The 19,945-nt window shown below is 51.6% G+C and overlaps 1 protein-coding gene across 7 annotated transcripts in view; it reads right to left on the bottom strand.

Annotated features, from left to right (window-relative positions):
* Positions 1 to 19,945, bottom strand: part of LOC144179475 (rho guanine nucleotide exchange factor 11-like) — a 207,175-nt gene that overhangs the window by 29,201 nt on the left and 158,029 nt on the right. For all 7 annotated transcript variants that reach the window (XM_077707850.1, XM_077707847.1, XM_077707844.1 and 4 more), the window contains 6 exons: positions 19,285 to 19,551; positions 18,652 to 19,214; positions 10,902 to 11,143; positions 10,124 to 10,233; positions 3,462 to 3,525; positions 349 to 426 (listed from right to left, as the gene is read on the bottom strand). In XM_077707850.1, coding sequence (XP_077563976.1) covers positions 349 to 426; positions 3,462 to 3,525; positions 10,124 to 10,233; positions 10,902 to 11,143; positions 18,652 to 19,214; positions 19,285 to 19,551 — 1,324 coding nt within the window. The remainder of the gene's footprint in view (positions 1 to 348; positions 427 to 3,461; positions 3,526 to 10,123; positions 10,234 to 10,901; positions 11,144 to 18,651; positions 19,215 to 19,284; positions 19,552 to 19,945) is intronic.

The following is a 19,945-nucleotide window of genomic DNA, read 5'->3' as shown; positions in this document are numbered from 1 at the left end:
CTCGCTTCGGCCACGGAATGTTTCGGCGGCCCGGCGAAATGCCGACGCGATGCCGCGGCCGGGTTGGACTGGGCGGGCGCGAACAGAACGCGCGCCGGCTGCGGCGATGACCACGCACTTCTTCGCTTGCCGCCAGATGCCGGAAGCTTGACGTTCGCCAAGTGCTTGTGATGTTATGAGGCTGGCCCAGGAAGCTCAGTTTCCCCTCCTATTTTATTCTCGCTCCGTGAATGAAATTGAACTAGATACAAGCGGCCAAGCGGGCGATAGCAGCACTTCAGCAATGGCACTGCTAGGACGCTAAAAGCGCTAGAGGCAGCCCGGGGCTTCCCCTGGGAGGACGGCTACCTTCGAGGCTCGAGGCGGCCACGGCGTCCTCCTCAGTCACGTTCATGGCCTCGTTGATTAGCACCGGCAGTTGGTTCGCTGCACCAAAGAGGGCAAAACGGGGGACAGTGCTGGGGCCCACACTCCCTCAGTGCAGAGTCAGCCAACTAAGCCTCGCTGAAAGAACATGCAGGTTTGCATTACCGCAGTCACTCAGTTCTTCCAACCCCCACCCTTCTTTTGCTGGAGAAAGCTATCAACATGGTGGGTGTTTAGGGACTTTCCATGGCAGCACAAGCTGTGCAATCGAGGCAAGCGCCAAGACAAAAATACTGCGCGAGCGCTGCACAGGACGCTTGCATCCACTGCGTGGCACTTCCCAATCCTGCCCCCACAGAGAACAGCTGCTGCCCGATACGAGCTCGGCCACTTTGGCACCGACCCTCAAATGCATGAGGGGCCTCCATGCGCACTCAGCGAGGGGGACCAGGAGGAGCTGTGCACTGTGCTGTAACTGCCCCTGGCACAAGTTGCTCTTACGCTCAGAATTTCCGCTCACATGGGTCAGGGCTGCAACCTGTACACAAAGGCACACAGCATGTTGTGGCTTACGAGTGACACAGGGCTGTCCTGGCACCAGAACGAGCAGGGCTGCAGAATAGAGTAGAGACGCAGCTGAGCTCCAACTGTGCACACCCACGTTATGCAATGACCCACATGACACATCCCTGGCGGTTGCGAGAGCACCTGCAGTCTTGGCAGCCTTGCAAGCATTCAACTTGGGCCTCTGTGTGCCACAGCTGCCACTGAACTATGTGGCTAAGTACAATTTGACAGATCCACGTCAGTCAATTGACCGTCTTGCAAGTACAACCTGTGCATGAACACACAAGGACTCTAGGTTAACCCCGAAATGGGTGAGAAAACTGCAACCTTCAAGCTTGAGACTGCGAGAAAACACACTGCAACACCACTGCAGTGTTTGGTGCAGCAGCTGTGTTCTTCCTTCTCTTCCACCGCCGACTACAGGCAGGCCAACGACTTCCACCAAGCAGTGCCACACTGGCAGCTTAGCTAGGGCTCAAACTGCACAGCGCAGCCGCATGCCCTTCAGTCTGCCCTTATTCTCTTTCGCTACCGCACCTATTCAACATCGTTCAATTTGAACGATACTTTGGGAGCGCCTTTTCATAGCGTTCCAGGCGTAGCTCGAACAAGTAAAGCTGTTTGGAGTTAGATCAGAAAATGGCCTTTCAAAATCAGTTTTGTTTTCATTCTTGCAAAAAAAAAAGACGTGATTTTTGACACGCGTTTGAATCAACTGGGTGTGGAAAAGGGGTGTGGTCATCGCGCGTCACTGCTACCAACGAAGAATGCGTGCCACTCGTAATTATTCTGCATCAGCGTTTGTTCTTTCTTATTAGTGCATGAATGATGAACGAGCAAACGATTTTCAATCGTCAGGTTTGCACTCTGGCAGTAATAATCCCAGAAATCGGCTGAAAATGTCAAGCAGTGCCTGTTTGCAAAGCTGCTTTATGATTTTAGGCAGTCTTATTGCCTTTGCGCACGTTGTTCTAAGTTGTGTGGTAGTTCTACTTACCCCAGGACCATTTGCAAACAGTTTACAACAGTTTCGGTTTCGTTTCTGCATCACAAAATTCATATTTAGCGCTACTACACAGTTACCCAAGTTTAAGGCTACCTGCCATGGCGCCTTGAGCGTCCGCGACTGATCATCGAACAAAGCCTGCTGCTCCTGATTTCACTAAACCCTAACCCGATCTCTGCAATAAGAACTTCAGATGCAAGTTAAAAGATCACACCCAGTTGCCAGATATATCTGTCCTAACAAGGACAGCGCTTCAAATCGGCCTTACACACTGCCAGCTGTTCACCTACCAGTTTTGTTTCCATACGAGGGTTTCTCCAAGGGTCTAGTGTTGCTGCTTAGTTGAACTGTCTATACGGACGGAGTCTTGATGTTTTTGTACTCTTTCATTTCAAAAATGTTAGGTGGCGCTGCAATGGAGAAGGCTCCTTGTGCTGATCTTTTTTATCGCGCAACAGCTACTCGGCCAAAGTTTGCAGGGCACAATTCTAGTGCATCGCACTGAATTTCTTCAAGCAAGGGTACCATTGCGAGTCAGAACATGATAATGGAGCTCAACTTTATGTTTAAGAGATAACTGAACGTGAACGACAGCAAGCATCAACCACAGAGTTCCGTTTTCAATTTCATGCATGTTTTTCTGCATCGCATGCTTGTCCCAAATATTGTGCTGGCTGTAAATGGAAAGCCAGTCATTGACGAGACATTTTTACGTTATGTGGGAGCAAATTGGTGCCTCTGATAATGTGAAACCGCCAGATTTTTTTCCACGGAACCACCTGAAATTGCACATTTTGAATTGGAGGTTGGGCTTCACCGCATGACATGAGCACCACGCATGCTAACATCTGTTTTAATATCTGAAGAACTGTTCCGCACACGTCGACATTTTTTTCTGGAGCGTGTTTTTGAAATGTTTCCGTACAAAATGTATATTCTAATTTTTTTCTACTACTGGTGGTTTGTTATACATAACTCCTTTTTTTATCCTTTTTTTTCGACATTCTGGCAAAAATTTGGATTTAGAGTTTTTTTTTCGCAACTACGATATATGAAAACATTTAAAAAACTGGTGTTATTGGAAAGGCTGTTAAATAATCTGCATTTTGTGTTCCTGTAATTAGTGCGTAGCCAATTTTTTTATCAGAAAAAAAAAATGTTTTCTTGGACCCCTAAAAATCTGTCAATTATACCGCGGTAACGAAAGAGTTAAGGGGGCCAACCAAGGCCAAACACAAGTTTGTTCCGCATGAAAGAACCAGCCACTGGGACAAGGGATGCATGTTTTGTTGCCAAGGAAAAGCCAGGGATACTGAAAAACTCTCAGATGTGCCACTGCAGAGACACGATGTGGGCACGAGTGATGCAATGGGGGGCCGCAGAATGCTCCGAAGTGCACATTAGCATTCAAGTGGTGCGCCACACGCTGTGGCGTCGCACAGTGGCTGGGAGCTCGAGTGGTTGGCGTCGCCCGTGTGGGGCCCTCTCGACGAGGCTCCACTGAGCGAGCGAGGGGGCTCACCGTGGTAGGTGACCTGCAGCAGCAGCTCCATGAGGCCCTTCTCGGCGTCCACCTCCTCCGAGATCTGCGAGGGAACAGCAGCAGCAACAGATGTGCCTCAGAGATAAACTACCCTGTGATAACTGCATGCGAGCGTCCTCATTGCGAACAAACATGCTGCGCACTCATGCTTATTGACAGCCTGCTAACCAACCGCAGTGGTGCCACTGATGAACGCTGATTTGGAGCAATTTTTGAGTCAGCAAATTATTAATTTTGGAGCACCTGAATGCCAGTTTTAAGGCACCTTGGAGCAACTAAATATCAACTGCTAGATGCGTCCAAAGCATCTCTCAACGCTAAAAATTGAGCAGTATTGTCCAGCAATTGACGCGGAGGTCGCCTAACAGTGTCAGATTGGATTGAAGGCGCTTCAAGGTGCTTTTAACACACGCAATCACAAATGAACGGCACTGCCGAAGAATAATGGTCTTCTTGTCCTTGCCAGGGCAAGACTTTTCCAAGGAGTCACTGAAAATGCTTCCCACCTGGCAGGCTCGAACATGCATTAAAAATAGCTTTCACAATCGGCTCTCCATATATCCCAAAATAGCCAAAATAGCCAATCAAAAAATTTCCCCGCCAACCACACGTTGCCCGATTTGGCTATTCATAGCCTAACCTAGCATCCCTGGAATCAAGCGATGGGATTGTTTTTTTCCCCACGTATTTCGAAACAGCCACTAGATGTCGCCACAAGTTTGATGCAATTAAATCCGCTGAATACACTCCACCCAATAGCAAAATGCAGCAAAACATAATTTGCAAAGCACAGTGGAATTCCGCTGATACACCCCCGCGGATTTACGAGGACCCACTTCTTACGACGGATCACCGCGGTCCTGGTGAACTCCCCACAGAAACAAGGCATTAAAAACCCCGACGATATGACGCTCGGGTGAACGTGGTCTGCTTCATAAGGCGGAACCTGGCGCTGATAAACCGGCGGTTCTCCCCTATTTTACCCCGCTTCGCCCCCTCGTCCTGGCCTTGTTTATCTTTAACCCCCGTCTGACGCTGCTCGACGTGCAAAGGTCCGCAGGCGAGCCAGGCCACTTACCGCACTTACCCGATTCTAACGCGCACTTTTTTTCCCGGAAAAACAGGCGGAAAAATCGCATGAGCGTTAGAATCGGATATGAAACCAAAACTGCCGGAACAGCGGAAATTTCGTCCCACCCATCGCCATCACCATCTCAAGATGGCGCCAAAGCGTTTAGCAACGGTTTCTCAGACGCAGCAAGCATAGGCGCCTAGCAAAACGAGCGGTCGGCTAAAGCGTGCGCCCCTGGAGAAGCTCACGGGATGGGCGTGCGAGGCGTGGGCCACGATCCCATCGACCATGGTTGAATGTTCGTTCAGAAGTGCGGCATCGCGAACGCACTTGACGGTGCAGAGCACAAGGTCAGCGGGGTCAGCGGAGAGCGACAAGGAGTGAGATTACTTTGGGAAATAAATCGCCCGTTTCTCTCCCATTCGCTTTTCTTGGTCACAAAGTTCCGTGCGCGTTACAAACGGAGGTGCAAGTTTTTTCGGTTTTTTTGCCAGGCAAATCGGGTAAGTACGGTCAGATTTTCTGAGCTCTGCTTTGTCTTTTTATTTTGCGACCCGCTTATAACAATTATCGGTTATAGCAATGGGATTTCCTTGGCACTTGGATATTGTTGTAAGTGGACTAGACAGTATGTGCATGTCTTCGCCAAAAAAATAAAAATCGGCTTGTTCTCCGCACGTGCGCTCGTATGTCCCATCCTTCCAGAGAAAAACGTTTTGCCCTTAACAATGGTTCCTCGCGGAGTAGCAACAGGCTCGAACCCATACGTTACTAAGCAGTGAGGGGGCCACGCTCTCGCCAAGTGAGAGGACAAAACTGGAACACGGCCAGACCAGAACAATGCGAAATGCTGTGCCCCAAAGAAACCTCTACATCATTCCCCACATCAGGAACGATGATGATGTTTGAATGGCGCAAGGCCAACTAGGGCAAAGAGCGCCAAGAAAGTGTTTTGATGAATAGCTGACAAGTAAAACTGGTTAAAGGGAACACCAATAAAATCCATTAAAGACTATGGGGACGGCTGTTGTACAGGGCCAGGATGAAGACCAAGAGTGGTTAAAAGGTAAAAGGTAGCTCCAAGTCGAGACAAGGTCGCCTCACACAAGCGCTGCACAAGGGCACATGCGACGCTTCGCTGACAACACGCTAGTAGGAAAATCTGAGGCCACTTGAAGGCGGGAGAAGAGTCAACGAAGTCAATATTGGTACTAAGAAAATAAAATCAATTGAAACTTTTACTCTACAGCGCAAAACTAGGGAGCAGGAAGCACTTTTTTGCGCTGGGTGAACAAGCACAGCGGTCAGCAGCATGACCGCACATCTGCGAACGCTTTCCCGTCCAAGAAATGCAATTGCTAGATGTGAGATATTGTGGAAGCTTGGGGGACGCTTACTGCATGGGCGCTATACGACAAATAGTCACCTAAGGTACTTCAAATGATAAGGCTAAATAAAAGTGTAAAATGGTTATACATTATATACCTTATATATCCAGCGTCGGCAGAGCTGGCCTGTGGCCGAGTGGTCTAAGGCGCTAAGTTATCGTTTTGCAAGTTGCAAGTTCGAATCTCCAAGGGTGCATCGTTTTTTTTTTTTTTTGCCACTTGATTTTTTTCGTTTTCGTTTGATGTTTTCTAAACTGAGTTCACCATTTTTGGGCCGTAACGTCCACTGTTCCATGAGCGAGTTTGCAGAATGCGCGCAGACTGCCACTGATGCTCTAGCGAGTTCTCGTTAGTGTGCCGCTGCTTGCGGGCAGTGGGCACAGGCCTGAATCAGCACACCCTTGGCCTGGTGCGAACACGCTTTTTATGGTACAGGCATGAGTGAGGCAAGCTCCGAATAAGTGGGAAAAGTGCACGGCATTTGAGCGTCTGCGGTGACGTGGAGGGCGTTCATCCACTGCGTAGGCCTCGGCTAGTGATCTCAACGATTCCAAGCCGTCCTGGGAGGCTTATCTTAGGCATTTTACAGCCGACAACATGGTGGAAGCGCGGTACGACGATTACTGAGATATCGAGAATGCCCGTCCAACGATGCCATCGGATGTCAAGCATGTTGTTTTACAGAACCGAAACCGAAACTTGTTTGAATGCTAACCTTGGACATCGTCCAATCACCGTGCCACCTCTTCCCGACGTCACAGCCTTTAGTTGGTGCGGCCGCCACAGAACGCGCGTGGTAGTTTTTCTTTTTTCCCGCTTTATAAAATAATTAACGACTTATCAACCAGATAAACGATAAAAAGTGTGGTAATGGCGCACCCGGCCGAAGGTGCCGGGTGCGCCACAGGTGGCGCGGGCAGTGCGGCCGGGCTGGCAGCCCCTGCAGGACCCCCCGTGCCCATCTCCTCCGCACGCTCCAGTGGAAGCAGGGGCGCTCCGCACCCCCGGCGAGCTGTGTTGGTGTACCTCCCCAGAGGCAAAGAGGCGAACCTCTTCCGCGCCTCTGGGAAAGAGATGTTTTCAGTGACTCTCACGTTGATTATGTTCGTTCCCTGCTGAAACTTCTCGCACTTCCTGGAGTAGGCCACATGTGGGCCCCTGCAGTTTGCACAAGTGAGGTTGTCAGAATTGCAATTGTTGGTGGGGTGGTCCTGTGCAGCGCATTTCGCACAGGCTGTTCTGCCGCGGCAAGAGGTTGTGCTGTGCCCGAACCGCTGGCCCTTGAAGCAGCAGCGCAGGTTCGGCACGTACGGGCAAATGGAGCATCGGATATAGCGTCTATTTATATATTGTGGAAGTGCCGATCGGTCAAAGGTCAAGATAATGTGTTGGGTGAGGATTATCTCATCATCCCTGCACATTGTGATGCGATGCATGGCTGTGACGCCCTGCTCCTTTAACCCTTGAAGAAGGCCGGAATCTGTTTCTTGAAGAAGATCCGTCTCTGAAATCAAACACTGGGAGCTGTTCAGGCTCCGGTGGGGCGTGAACATGATGTGCAGATCACGGATGCGAGCTTGGGCAAGAAGTGTGCGGGATTGTTGTTTAGTATTGAGTTCGACAAGGATTTCTCCCATCCTGAGCTTTTTAGCTTGACACTTTCCACCTATTGTGCTTTGCAGAAGTTTCGAGACCACGAATACCGACAGTGAAGCGACAGGTCTTGCTGGGTCAGCTGACTCGATCGCAAAAAAAAAAAAAAAAAAAAAGAGTATAGTTGTTCATTCACGGTTGTTGAAAAGACAGTTGTTGAAAGAGGTGGGAATGAAACTTCGCTGCGGCCCCTTTTCTGGGACCGATAACGTTCGGAGGAGGATTTACATACACAATACCATACAGCAGAGGTTCTCAAGCATGTTGGTCCCAGGGAACCCTGCTAAGTTCCGTTAATTGCCAAGGAACACCCCCCCCCCCCCCCCCCCCCAGCCATTTTTCATTCCGTTCATGCTACATTAACGTGCAATAAATTCAAAAGCAAGCAAGCGTATCGTTTTTTTTTTCCCGTCGACTTTACGCGAATGCGTACGCTAGCGGCACCTATCTCCAAACAGGAGAAATGCGCATAGGGGTAATATAAGACCAAGATTCAAGTGCAATAGTTTAACCACGTGGCCAGTCTTCGGAGTCTGGCTGGCTACAAGATGCTGGCGAGATTTATTGCGCAGCTCGCGCGTTTCTGTTATGCGCCGAGATGTGCTTACTGACACTCGGACGTTAGTAATGGAGGTTCCTTAGATCGATCGCACCTCAAGTTCACCATATAAGACTTGGTGACTGCGGAACCAGGGAAAATTTATCAGTGGCTCGCGGAACCCTGAGGAGGGGCCTGCGGAACCCCTAGGTTCCGCGGAACCCACATTGAGAAACCATGCCATACAGCATAGTGTAAAAGCAGGGAACGGGGGTACTTCCTTCGACAGCCTTACCCTGATAGCTGTAGAGGTCCCGGAGCTCCGACAGCCACCGTTTGTGGTTTCTAACCCTCCACCTTAAAATTCCTGGCCACGGTAAATTACAGCGTGAGTATGGGGGCTCAGGTTACGCGGTGTCGCCAATACCGTCCCCAAGTGCCCTGTGCGGGGGCCCCACATCAGGAAGCAGTGCCCTTTGAAAATTTGACCCAATCATGCCCTGTTTCAAACCCCTCCCCTTTTCTGTCTGTTTTTCTTTTCAATCCCTCCTGATGTTTGTCTGCTATACAAGGCATTGCCTTCTTTATATACACGATCACATCCACCTCATAGGTGGAAATGATATGCAAAGGAAAGTTTCACATCCACCTCATGCAGCCGCACGGCTATAAAAGAAAGCTTTACAGCTTCCTCAGAAACTTCACAGTTGAAGAAACACCCGTCCTGGTCCAGGATTCGAACCGGGGACCACCGCTTAACCGGAGCAGTCGCTCTACCAACTGCTAGTTGTGTGCAGCGTGAGAGCGAATTGATCACCAACTGCCTGGGTGGCTACAGCTTTCCCTTGTGGCCGTACGGCTGCATTCAGGTGGGTGTCAAACTTTCCTTTGCAGAAATTTACTCCACCTTGGGGATTTCGCCCAAATCTGGTCGATGAACATGTGGAGATGACATGCTGATCATTTATAAACACTGCAGTTGCTCGTGCCCTGAACACACACTGCCAATGAGCACCGTTAGTTTTTCCAACAACCCACGATGGCACGTCCCCTCAATGCACTGTGCCCACTGTCTGGAGCGTCAAAACGCAGCCAAAGCCCCTTTACACAGGGCCCACAGGAAGCTGTGTGGTCATAGCAGGCTCGCCCCTCTAGCCGTCCTCCCATCCCCAGTTCCTCTGAGTGAGCCCGCAGCGAAGACAGGCTACCCATAGAAGAGGAGTCCAATCCAAGTGGAGGTTCTGAGGCACTGCTTCCACCGCACCAGCTTTCCTTCGGGAGGTTGCAGCCCTCTCGCTGACCAGGGCAGGTATCTTGGCACTGCTGCTCCAGCCACACAAACTTTTTGCCCCACAGCGGGAGGGCCAGGTTTCTCACCCCGAGTGCTGGAACTGGCTACGCACAGGTGCTGCAGTTTTGTGGCAGAAAAAGTGCCCGCGGCCACTCCTCCAAACATGTGTGCATGCATGGAGAGCCGTTGTGCACAGTGTCCCCCTCAGCACCGAGGTACAGACCCAGGCTTGTGTTCAGAAGCCACAATTGCACCCACCCATCCCCAGACTCATTAGCTGGTAAGTGAAATTGCAGTGTTTTACAGACAGCGCTTATGTCGCTGTGAAGCCTGGGATGTGGAATAAGTACCACTTGCCTCAGCTCGAAACCAAAAATGAAAAAACGAAAAGGGGAGGCTGGATGTGGTGCCCCAGGTTCATAATGGCACCTATGTGTGCAGGCACTAATAGTGAATTTATGGGCCAATTATACCGCTATTCATGCTTGGAGAACCCGCCAGTGCGAAAGAAGCCCCGTAGGTGTGCTGCGAAGCAGCCAACAGAAACGTTACCCTGTAGTGACTAACAGCACGACACGGCCGTGCGTGGGATCAGCCAATGAATAGAAGCGCCATGCACCGCAGTTTATGTGCTCTTGGCGGGCAGAGCAAAGGCCACCCGAAGAGGCCGCACGCAGGGACCCCCGTGAAGCGGCTCACCTCGGCCAGGTGTGCGTAGTCCTCGGAAGGGATGTGCAGGACCTCGGCCAGCAGGGCCTGCTTCTCCGCCAGGGCCGAGAGCACCTGCCGGTCCTGGCGACGCAGGCGCTCTGCCAAGGAGAGGGGGACACGCACGTCACCCAGGGGGAGGGGGGGACCCGTCCACAGCCCACACACTGCTCACGGCCAAACGGTGGGGCTAAGACGGCGCAAAAGGGGCCTGGCACGACGGCGGGGGCCATGCACCCCGTAACACCGCACTGAGACGACGGCGGTCCACCCCGGCGTGCACCCCCACCACTGCTGTCCATCGCGTCCTCCGTCACAGCATTTGCAAATCCCCCGGCACATGCTGCCCACTCAGCCTCGTTCCCGCTAGTCTGCCTAAACCCCTTCACCTCCCCCCCCCCCACTGCCCCCCACACGGGAGGAGAACACCACACCCCCATGGCCACTGCCTGGGTGGCTAAGGAGGGCCAGCAGTACCCAACAGGACCAGCTCTTTGGATCAGTCACCACAAACCCCCACCACGGACTCTGTCAAACGGCGTCGTCTATAGATCGACGACACAAGGACACCACCTTGGCTCACTGCCGACAAACGCACTCTGTGCGTCATTGCCCTCTTGTAAGTGCTCTGGCTGCCCCGTACCCTGGCACCGTCCCCCGTCTGCAACTACGAGAGAGGGAGAAGGAGCAGGGCTCCCAGCCCAACGCAAAGCCTGGCCACTGCCCTGCACAGCGAACAGCCCCCTGCCGTAAGCGCGCGCCCACTCACCAATGGGTGTGAGCACGGGGGTGGCCGTCTCGCAGGGCGCGCTGGGCACCACCACCACCTCCTGGAAGTCCACCAGGGACAGGCCCCCCTGGGCCACCGAGGACGCCGCCACGGGGGCCCCCGCCACCAGCGGCAGCGGCCCCCCGGAGGAGGACTCCTTGTCGGGCCGCTCCCCTTGCTCCTCTTCCCCCCCTGGGGGGGCACGCTCTTCATCCCGGTGGCCGTGCTCCTCGTCAGCGCCCCTGCGGCACAAGGGCACTCACCACCTGCCCCGAAACAGTGCCCCCTCACCCCTGCGTCTCCATCGCGCTCTACTGACAACAGCCGCACAACTAACACTAGCGGTTGCTCAGTTTCTATGCCGCATTGCTTTCGTGTCTTGTTGTTGTTCCCCCACCTGACCTTCCATGTTCGACATAATTTGCGGCTGCTGTCACACGCACACACTGCATTGCCCTTTCTGCAGTGCGGACTGAACAATGCCGAAGGCCGGCAGGAGGAGGAGTGGGACCGTGAGGTCAGCGGGAAGGGAAGACAGGGACAACAACATGGAGAGGAGAAAACTAACTGCACATCCCTCTCCCTCGCAAACCTCAGACTCAACATGAGTGCAGCCCCTTTGCACTGGCTGCTGCCCGTCACTCCTTCTGCTGCCCACCAGCACGAGCCTTCCACAGCCGCCGCCATTTCCAACCCTTGCTAATTGCGGACCTCGCTGACCCCCGACTCGATTTTCAAGCACACTGTCTCCTGTCCTCTCATCAAGTCTCTTCTAACTTGTTTGTTGTCCATCGGCTCTCCCCTCTTCGCACCACAAGTGCAGGCAAAGGATGGAGACTGGCTGGTGGTGGTGGTGAGATGTGATAGGAGGGATGAGGGGGAGGTGGAGCATTAGGCAAAATGGCAGGAGGGGCCAGAGAGAGGGGGCGGCAGGGAAAGGAAGAAATAGGACTGATTAGGGAGCAGTGAGAGGGAGGAGGTGGCAGGGGCAACCAAAACGCTGTCGTCTGCAGTGTCCCTGTACAGACAAACAGGGGACAGTGCAGGTGCTGAAGAGGAACTTGGCTCATCGCTGGATCAGAAACCTGGGGACCGTGCAAGCATGCAGCCAGCACTGCTCGTCTACAGTGCGCACTGGGGCCGTTTGAACGCGGCCACACGAACAGGAGGTGAGCACGCACGCGTCTCCCACGCCCCATTCCGAGGAGACAAGCGGGGCTCCCCAAGCACCCTTTCAACTGCCCCTGTATTGCAGGAAAGCCCGTCGCTGCTAGCAGAGGAAGCCGACACAGGCTAGGGGCGGAAGGCTGCAAGCGTTCAAAACGGTGCACTACGTCTGGTGCCCCACTACCATATAATGCGGAATATAGGTCGAGGTGGAATATAGGTCGACCCCCTTACCTTGTAGCCGAAAAATGCAAAAAAAAATAATTAGGTACCAACCATTGTTTTATTGAGACTAACTTGTTTTGTCTCAGATTACTCATTTAAAACTGTCTGAAGTATCGGCGGACGACTGCTTCTGGCTCGCTGTCGCCCACACAGCAGGTCGTCCTCGGTGCAGTCCAGGGAATTGCTTATGCAGCACTTCTTAAGGGGGGACGTGGCTTTCAAAATCAACTTTTTTATTTCTTTGTGGATTTTGATGAAAATTGGCACAGCAACTGGAAATGCTTCTGTGATAACACCATAAAAATTTGAAGTTAATATTTTGATAACTTTTTTATGTATGAAATTTTCTTTCTGTTCCGCTTGTACCGAGCTTGAGCGGCTTATAAAACACGATAGAAAACTTGTTCGAAGTGCTTTGCATTCCCAAATGAATGGACGAGGTCGTGACAGTTTTAGAATTTTTTTTTTACAACACAATGTTTTTTAGTTTTCATTTTTTTAGAGGTTAATGTGCAACAGGCATGTCAACTGTGAACGATTATTTGAATAAAAAAATCACAAAAAACAAATCTGGAAAACTAAAAGTGTCACGACCTGAACAGTTCATCAAGGAATGTAATGCAAGAAACGGAATCAAAATAGACCCAGCGGTCACGAAGAAATCCCTGGGACAAGCGACACAGGTGGCAAAAAAAACTGTTTTGAGAAAACGGCTTCCGAAGTTGCAACATAGGTTTCACATATCAAAAGTCGTCACGGTTGTAGCCTTTCATGTCCTTTTGAACATGGGGCTTCTGGAAGGCCTTGCCTTGAAATTGGAGTGCCTTTTCAGCCTTTCTCTTTCCAGAAAACATCATTTTCAGCTCCTCCGTGAAGAGTACATACCCCCCTTTGCAAACCAAACGGAGGGGAGATGGGTTTCAATGGGCTTTCAATGCAAAGTAGGTTAGTTGGTTGGCTGTATCGCACTGGACAACCTCCTTTTGCAGTGTTGTCACCATGGCAACAAGTTAAGCATTTTTTTTAACTTAAATTTGAACATTTTTGGCTTTTTTTTCATGTTTTATCTTGCCTGGCACAGCAACTTAGTACTCATAGTGCAGGTGTTCATTGCCAAAAGTTTGCATACCACAAGGTTGAAAATGAGCTACTTTGAAGCTTGGTAGAGTATTCTGCATAACTCCCAACTTCAATGCAAGAGCATATTTTTTTTTTTACTACTTTTGACATTCAAGGCATCCAATATTTCTCGCAGCACAGCTAGTATGCCCTGAGCAATGGTATCAATAATTTCCCTAAAAAAATCACTGTTAAATGCTGCCACAGTAACGTACATTTTTAACGCAGAGAGCATATTTTTATTCCTATATTACTAACTCAAACCTGTTTGCATGAAAATTACAAGTGCACGGGAAACGTTGCGCAAGAAAGGCGATATGGCTCGCGCGCATCGCAGCGCACGCTTACCGCGACATATCGAGCTTTGATTATACCTGATATGGCTGGTCAGGTCGCTTTTAAGATTAAAACTAACGTCGCAGGCATTAATTACAACTACTGGCGTTCAATCGTAACCGGTTGCCCAGTCATGTGATGCTCCAATGCGCGTCGGCTATGCCGTGCGCGCCGCAGCGTTTAACGCGTCGACCGTTTCTTTCTCAAGGCTAGCGAGCCCACAGTCAAAACACAGCAATAACTAAGCGTGTAAACATCGCAAATCCGACTAAAAGTTCACTTCACGAACCGCTATCGCAAGCGCGCACACCGCGTCACCCTCCGGGGTCTGGCGACGGTAGAGTCACGCGCACCACGAAGCGTTCGATGACCTCCGCCTTTCGAGCCACACAACTTCCCGTAATCTGGCTCGTTATCTCTGGCATTCCCATCGCGATAACGTCCGTGTTGAATACCACAGATTGAACAGAAACTCAGCTGAGCGAAGCGGCGAAAATGAACTCAATCCGCTCGCTACGCAGCTCAGGCGGCCGCCATCTTGCGTTGCGCCCGCGACATCCAATCAGGAGGGTCGGTGTTCTGTGCCCCGACCGGAGGACCAACAGCGCTTCAGCATCTATTTCTAGCTTCGTTTGTGCGTCGTTTCTTTTCTGCCGTTTGTGCGTTTGTGAATGAACGAAGATAAAAGAGACGAGCGGAACCGGAAAGACGATCGCTCGGCCGATCTAACCATATCAAAATGGCCGCGCCCGGTGGCACCGTTGCGGAGATAGAGCGCTCCGAAAATTGCCGTTTTTTCGCCCTTTTGCGCTGATAGTTTGTCACCGCGCCTGACAAAAGTATTTTTTTATGCCACTTTGCGACGCTTTTCAGCGTAAAAACTTTGCAGACGCACAGAATAGGAAACATAGAAGCCGAATATGTGGGTTTCAAAAAAACGATGTTTTGGTCATTTTTCCGAAGTTGAAAGCCGCGTCCCCCCTTAATAAAGCACAAAGCATGGGACACTCGTGTGCAGACCGGAGCAACAGCCAGTCTGTGCAGGCAGTCAGCAAACATCTTGGGCTATCCATTCGTAGAGACATCGCACGACGCTAGCGGACAAAATTTTCCCCTTTGTACAGAGCAGCACAGGTGCACAGAGCAGCGCCCATGAAACGAGGCCTTCTGAGCGTTGCATACCGAGAGCTGCCCCTTCAGCTAACGCCGCTAGCAACACTTCTTTTGGTGATACCGAACTGGCGCAAGCTGGACACGTCATTGGCCTTGGAAAAACCCCAACTTTTCTTTTAAACGCTGCTGTAAACTGGCACCAAGTGCCTAAACTCATTTTGAGCAAGAAGAAAATAGCACGCACACACTCGCCGACAGCGAGAGAAGCAACAAAACAAAGATGGCGTCACGTCCGATTGATGGTGGTGGCGATGGTGCCTTTGGGGTTTGGATGGGCTCGATGTACTGCCCGGTCGCCAGATGACAACTGCCAGTGACTGCAATATAGGTCGAGGGGTGACTTTTCGGCAAATTTTTCTGTAAAAAATCTCGACCTATATTCCGCATTATACGGTAGTTCAAACCCGCTGTGAAGGATTATTTCTCGACCATCTCTGATGGGGCACTTCTTGTTTACAAGAAGGCACAATTTCATGCATCCAGGTTCACTGAAATGTGTGTCCCTTGGCATTTTGGAACTCTCAAACTATTTAAGGGGAGACGCTGCTGGTCCTAAAATGAACTTTTTCATTAACTGCTCTATGATAATGAAAATCACTGTGCACATGAGTTTTGTCTTCCTCATTTCAAGTGGCATAAGTATTTATTGACTTATAAAGAAAATACTGCATCCTAATTAAGTAATTTCTTTTTAACTAAGTAAACCTGCCTCGTCACGAAGGGTTTTAAAAGAGCCTAGCTAATTCTCCTGGCCACAACTGATTGTTATATCGGGTTAGTAATTGCTCCTAGTTATATTCCTGCTCTATTTGCTTAGCTTATCGTGCATCTATATTCTGGACGCACTCCACCACGTGTGTTAGGCCTTTTCCAAGTGCCGATGCTAAGCTTCGGAAACAAGGTTTTTAGGACATTCTTTGGCCATGCAGAGGTGCTGCAGGCACGTAGAAAGAACAAAGTGCCTGTAGCATGAATGTGCAGCACTGGTCAAAGTCCGCACTTTTGCGCTCCTATACCCCTCCAACACTGGTCAGATACTGCATACTTCGGATACAGCGAACGTTTTTTTTTCCGGATTAAGAGGGTCCGTTGTAGCGGGCATAGACTGTACTCATAAGATTTATCGCAGGCTCACTGAGGAAATTAAAACACCATTAGCATGCCATTCATTTTATGCCGAATTCAACGGTAGAACATACGTAGAAATCCTTTGAAAAAAAAAAAAAAAAAAAAATCTGAAAACGTCTGTAAGGCTAGGCACACATGCAAAAAAAAAAAAGGGAAGCTGAGAAAACCACAGTTGAAGTTTTACCAGAAGTGACAAGCATGTGAAAAAAAAGAAACGCTTCAGAATGTGGCTCGCTTTTCGCTCAACACGAGCATACCAAGTTTGCTGAAATCAGTTGATGGGAAGAATATGCAATCCTCTGGCAGGAAAACTGAGCAAAAGCAAAGCCAGAGCATTGCTTCAATTTTCACGCTGTTGGCAGGGCGGCCCTGCTCTCTCTTTGGCGAGCAGGGCTGAGGTGCCCATCGTGCACCACAGTTGTAAACGTTTGTTTTGTTCTCTTGCTGCTCCATTCGTTGCGATCGAATCAGCTCCAAGTTGCAACGAAGGGGCTGGTAACAGAATGCACCCCACTGTTCTGCGACGTGCATGCGCTTGGCCAGGTGGGATAACCAGGCTTTTGATTTAACCTGCTCGCATATCACGTCACCACTGCGCATTGTGCACACTGCAAACCTTCATAATTATCAAATCTCTCATCTGTACGGTAACCTGCCGCTGAGGAAGCGCGCACCGGGAAGCAGGCCGACCCGCCGCGGCATCGATAACAGAATGAATACACTTCCCTTGCGCCGCTGGTAAGCTGCATCTTCCACTTTATCATTTATTTTCTTTCTATGTGCTGCTGATGTAAAGATAGGTGCACATTAGCACACCCTCAGGTGTAACCATATCGTAACGCTATCGTATCGGCAGCCCGCGGGTGCGCTAAGCCTACCTCCATCTCAGTGCCATTCTCGCAGCAAGTTGCTGCCACACACACAGAAAAGCATATTCCAGGCAATTTTAATACTGTTCGTTCTTCCATTGAGTTATCGATAGACATGTTTACTCCATTTTTACGCCGTGAGGGGCTTTTGCCGGTCGTCTCATAGACGAGCACATGAGCCGTTGCTCTGCGATGAGACTGCCGAGCAGACGACCCACAGTGCCCAGCCAACCAGATTGCGCCCTGCGTTCACGTGCAGTCAGTAGCCAATTGGGCGGTGCATTCTGTCTTTTTCTACCACGGCTTTACTCGCAACCAACAGACGAAACAAAGCGGTTTTGGTGCGGAATTGAGAACAAAAAGACACACTTTCAAAAAAGACCAAGACGGATGTCATAGCCCAAGTAGAACCCGAGTGGTGAGCCGTCGAAAATGTGCTATTTTCGCATCGAATACTGGCCGATTATAGCGGTCGTCGGTGCTAAAAATTGATATTATGGCTCAAATATGTACTCCTGGACCTGAATATTTGGCTGACCAGGAGAAAAATAGCTCTACTTTCTGAAAATGGCAGTTGTGAAAAATCGATTTTTTGGCCAAATTTCGGGATTCCAAGACCCGCGTCTTGCTAATATGCTTGCAGTTTTTGAACAGCCCGACTACCGTATAAACCGGAATATAGGTCGATTTTTTTTCCAGAAAAATCCGCACAAAAGTTACCCCTCATCTTATATAGCGGTCATTGGCAGAATGTAAATCGCTGTCTGGCAACAATGTGCAAGCGTAGTCCGTCGCCATCGCCATTCGATGGCCATTCGTGTCGGACTGCTCTCTCACACTATCAGGCCTTTATTTGATTTCGCTTTTCTCTAGTTTTTCGTCTTTTACTCGTCTATTGTGCGTGCGTGCGTGCATTTCTGTCTCTGTTCCGAGATGAGTGGCGGCAGTCGACGCCAGTTCACTGCGGCGTTTAAGCTGACGGCGATTGAATCACCGAGCAGAATGGGAATATGGCGGCGCTACGCCAGTTAGGCATTTCGGAGAAAAGTGTGCAGTACTGGCGGAGCCAGAAAGCTAAGCTGTGCGCGTGCAACCCCCGAAACCGATCGCTCCGTGGACATCAAGCGGTGCACCCCGAGTTGGAGAACAAAGTGGCGGACTTCGTCCGGGAACTTCACTCACAATCGCTCCGGATGCCATGCGCGGACCGGCTCCGCGAACTGTACAATGAGTGGATAGCCGGCGACAACAAAAAGACCTACACGGGCCGGTTGCGACCGTGTCAAGCTGGGTGTCCTCTGGGCAGTCGCTGCCCGACGACATGGTTACACGAGTGTTCAGGAAGTGCTCCATCAGCAACGCGCCTGATGGCATGGAAGATGACAGTGTGAAGCAGTCATTCTCGGACGACTCTGAGAGCTCGGACAAGTGACTTCGGCAGGCATAGTGAGTGGCAGTGACGGACGGGCGTCGAAAATAAATATAGACATTGTGAGTGCGCTTCTGTGCCGAATTATTTTTTTTGTCAACTTTTCCCACCTCAAGGTAGGGGGTCGACCTATATACCGGGTAGACCTATAATCCGGTTTAAACGGTAGATTAGAAGCTGAACGGATGCCCGTCTCATTCGCCGAAATGTTTAAGTTTAAAATGTTCCTGCCCCCCACTAAACAGCCTTCTGCCCCTCACCAACGCTTCATTTGCATACTGACTAGTCCAAAATTCCTCCTCACTCGTCTGTCACGGCAGCCGTCGACGACGCCTCGTCCGCAGGCACGTCGGCGGCGGCGGCGGCGTGCTTGGCAGAGGCCGCTGCGGCCGCAGCTGCGGCAGCCGCGGCGGCTGCGGCCACCTCGTCCCCGCGTCCCTCGGCGTCGGGCGGGGCGTGTGCACGGGTGGCGGCGCTGATGTGCTCGAGCCAGGAGCGCTTCTCGGCGGCCGAGGCGGCGGCGAACTCCCACATGGCGCGCTGGTCGGGCGTGGTGTCGAGCAGGAAGAAGGCGCGGGGGTCGGTGGCGACGTCGCGGGCATGCAGGTGGCGGAGGCGCATGACGGGGCACTGGGTCATGCGGTCCTCGGCCGTGGCCGTGGGCAGGCTGACCGAGTGGAAGCGCAGCGCCAGCCGCTCCCCCTCGGCCTGCCGCTGCAGCACCAGCAGCAGGTCCTCGAGCAGCACCAGCTGCACGTCCAGGGGCTTCTGCCGCGGGAGGCGCATGGTCAGCGGGCCCTCGTGCACCAGCCGGTGGCGCCGAAGGTCCAGCTGCCGGTACACGCTGCTCAGCGGGTGGCCCTCCACCTGTGATGGACGGCGGCCGTCAGTGCACCGGAAAACAGCCACCCGTCGGTGCCCGAAAGAGGAGTGTTACCTTGTCGAGGGCGGACTTGTCCAGGCGCCGCTGCAGCTCGGCGAGGCGGTGGGCGTTCTCGGCCTCGCGCACGGCCTGGTTGACGTGGGCCAGGATGCGCTTGCTGCACTGGAGGGCGCGCTGCAGCTGGCTGTGCTCGGGGGAGCCCAGGGCGCTGTGCTTGGCCACGTTCTCGATGAGCAGCGGGTACTTGGTGAGCCGCTGGAAGCCCGTGGCCACCAGGTCCTTCAGCTGCAGCCGCCGGCACAGCGGGTGCATCTCTGCATCCTGCACACCGGCACCCCCACCCTGCAACTTCTCCCGCAAAGATAAGCGGCTCTCCAGCTCTGCGTCCTGCCTGCCGGCCCTACACTGCGCTGCGCCAGGGAGAACACACGCGTGGTGCCACATGAGACATCCTGAGGCAGTCCCCGACCTGTCAGCAAGAACTAGTGTCGAACACGCTCACTTGAAGATGGTCCCTGCATGCTGGCAAACGCAGCATTAACCGTTTTCAGTCTATTGTCGGGCCATGCCCGACACGGCCATACACAGAAACAAGGCCATAGCGGTCCACTGTTGGGGTACCCTTGACTTGGGTGTTCAAGGTTAATTTCGCGGTTTTTCTTAAGGGGGAACATGGCTTTTAACTTCAGAAAAATGACCAAAAGATCGTTTTTTT

Source organism: Haemaphysalis longicornis, unplaced genomic scaffold, assembly GCF_048455015.1.
Source record: "Haemaphysalis longicornis isolate Haplotype H1 unplaced genomic scaffold, Haemaphysalis longicornis Haplotype H1 scaffold_4, whole genome shotgun sequence".
Lineage (NCBI taxonomy): Eukaryota > Metazoa > Arthropoda > Arachnida > Ixodida > Ixodidae > Haemaphysalis > Haemaphysalis longicornis.
Note: the sequence above shows the minus strand (reverse complement) of the source record. Positions and strands in the feature narration are given on the sequence as shown.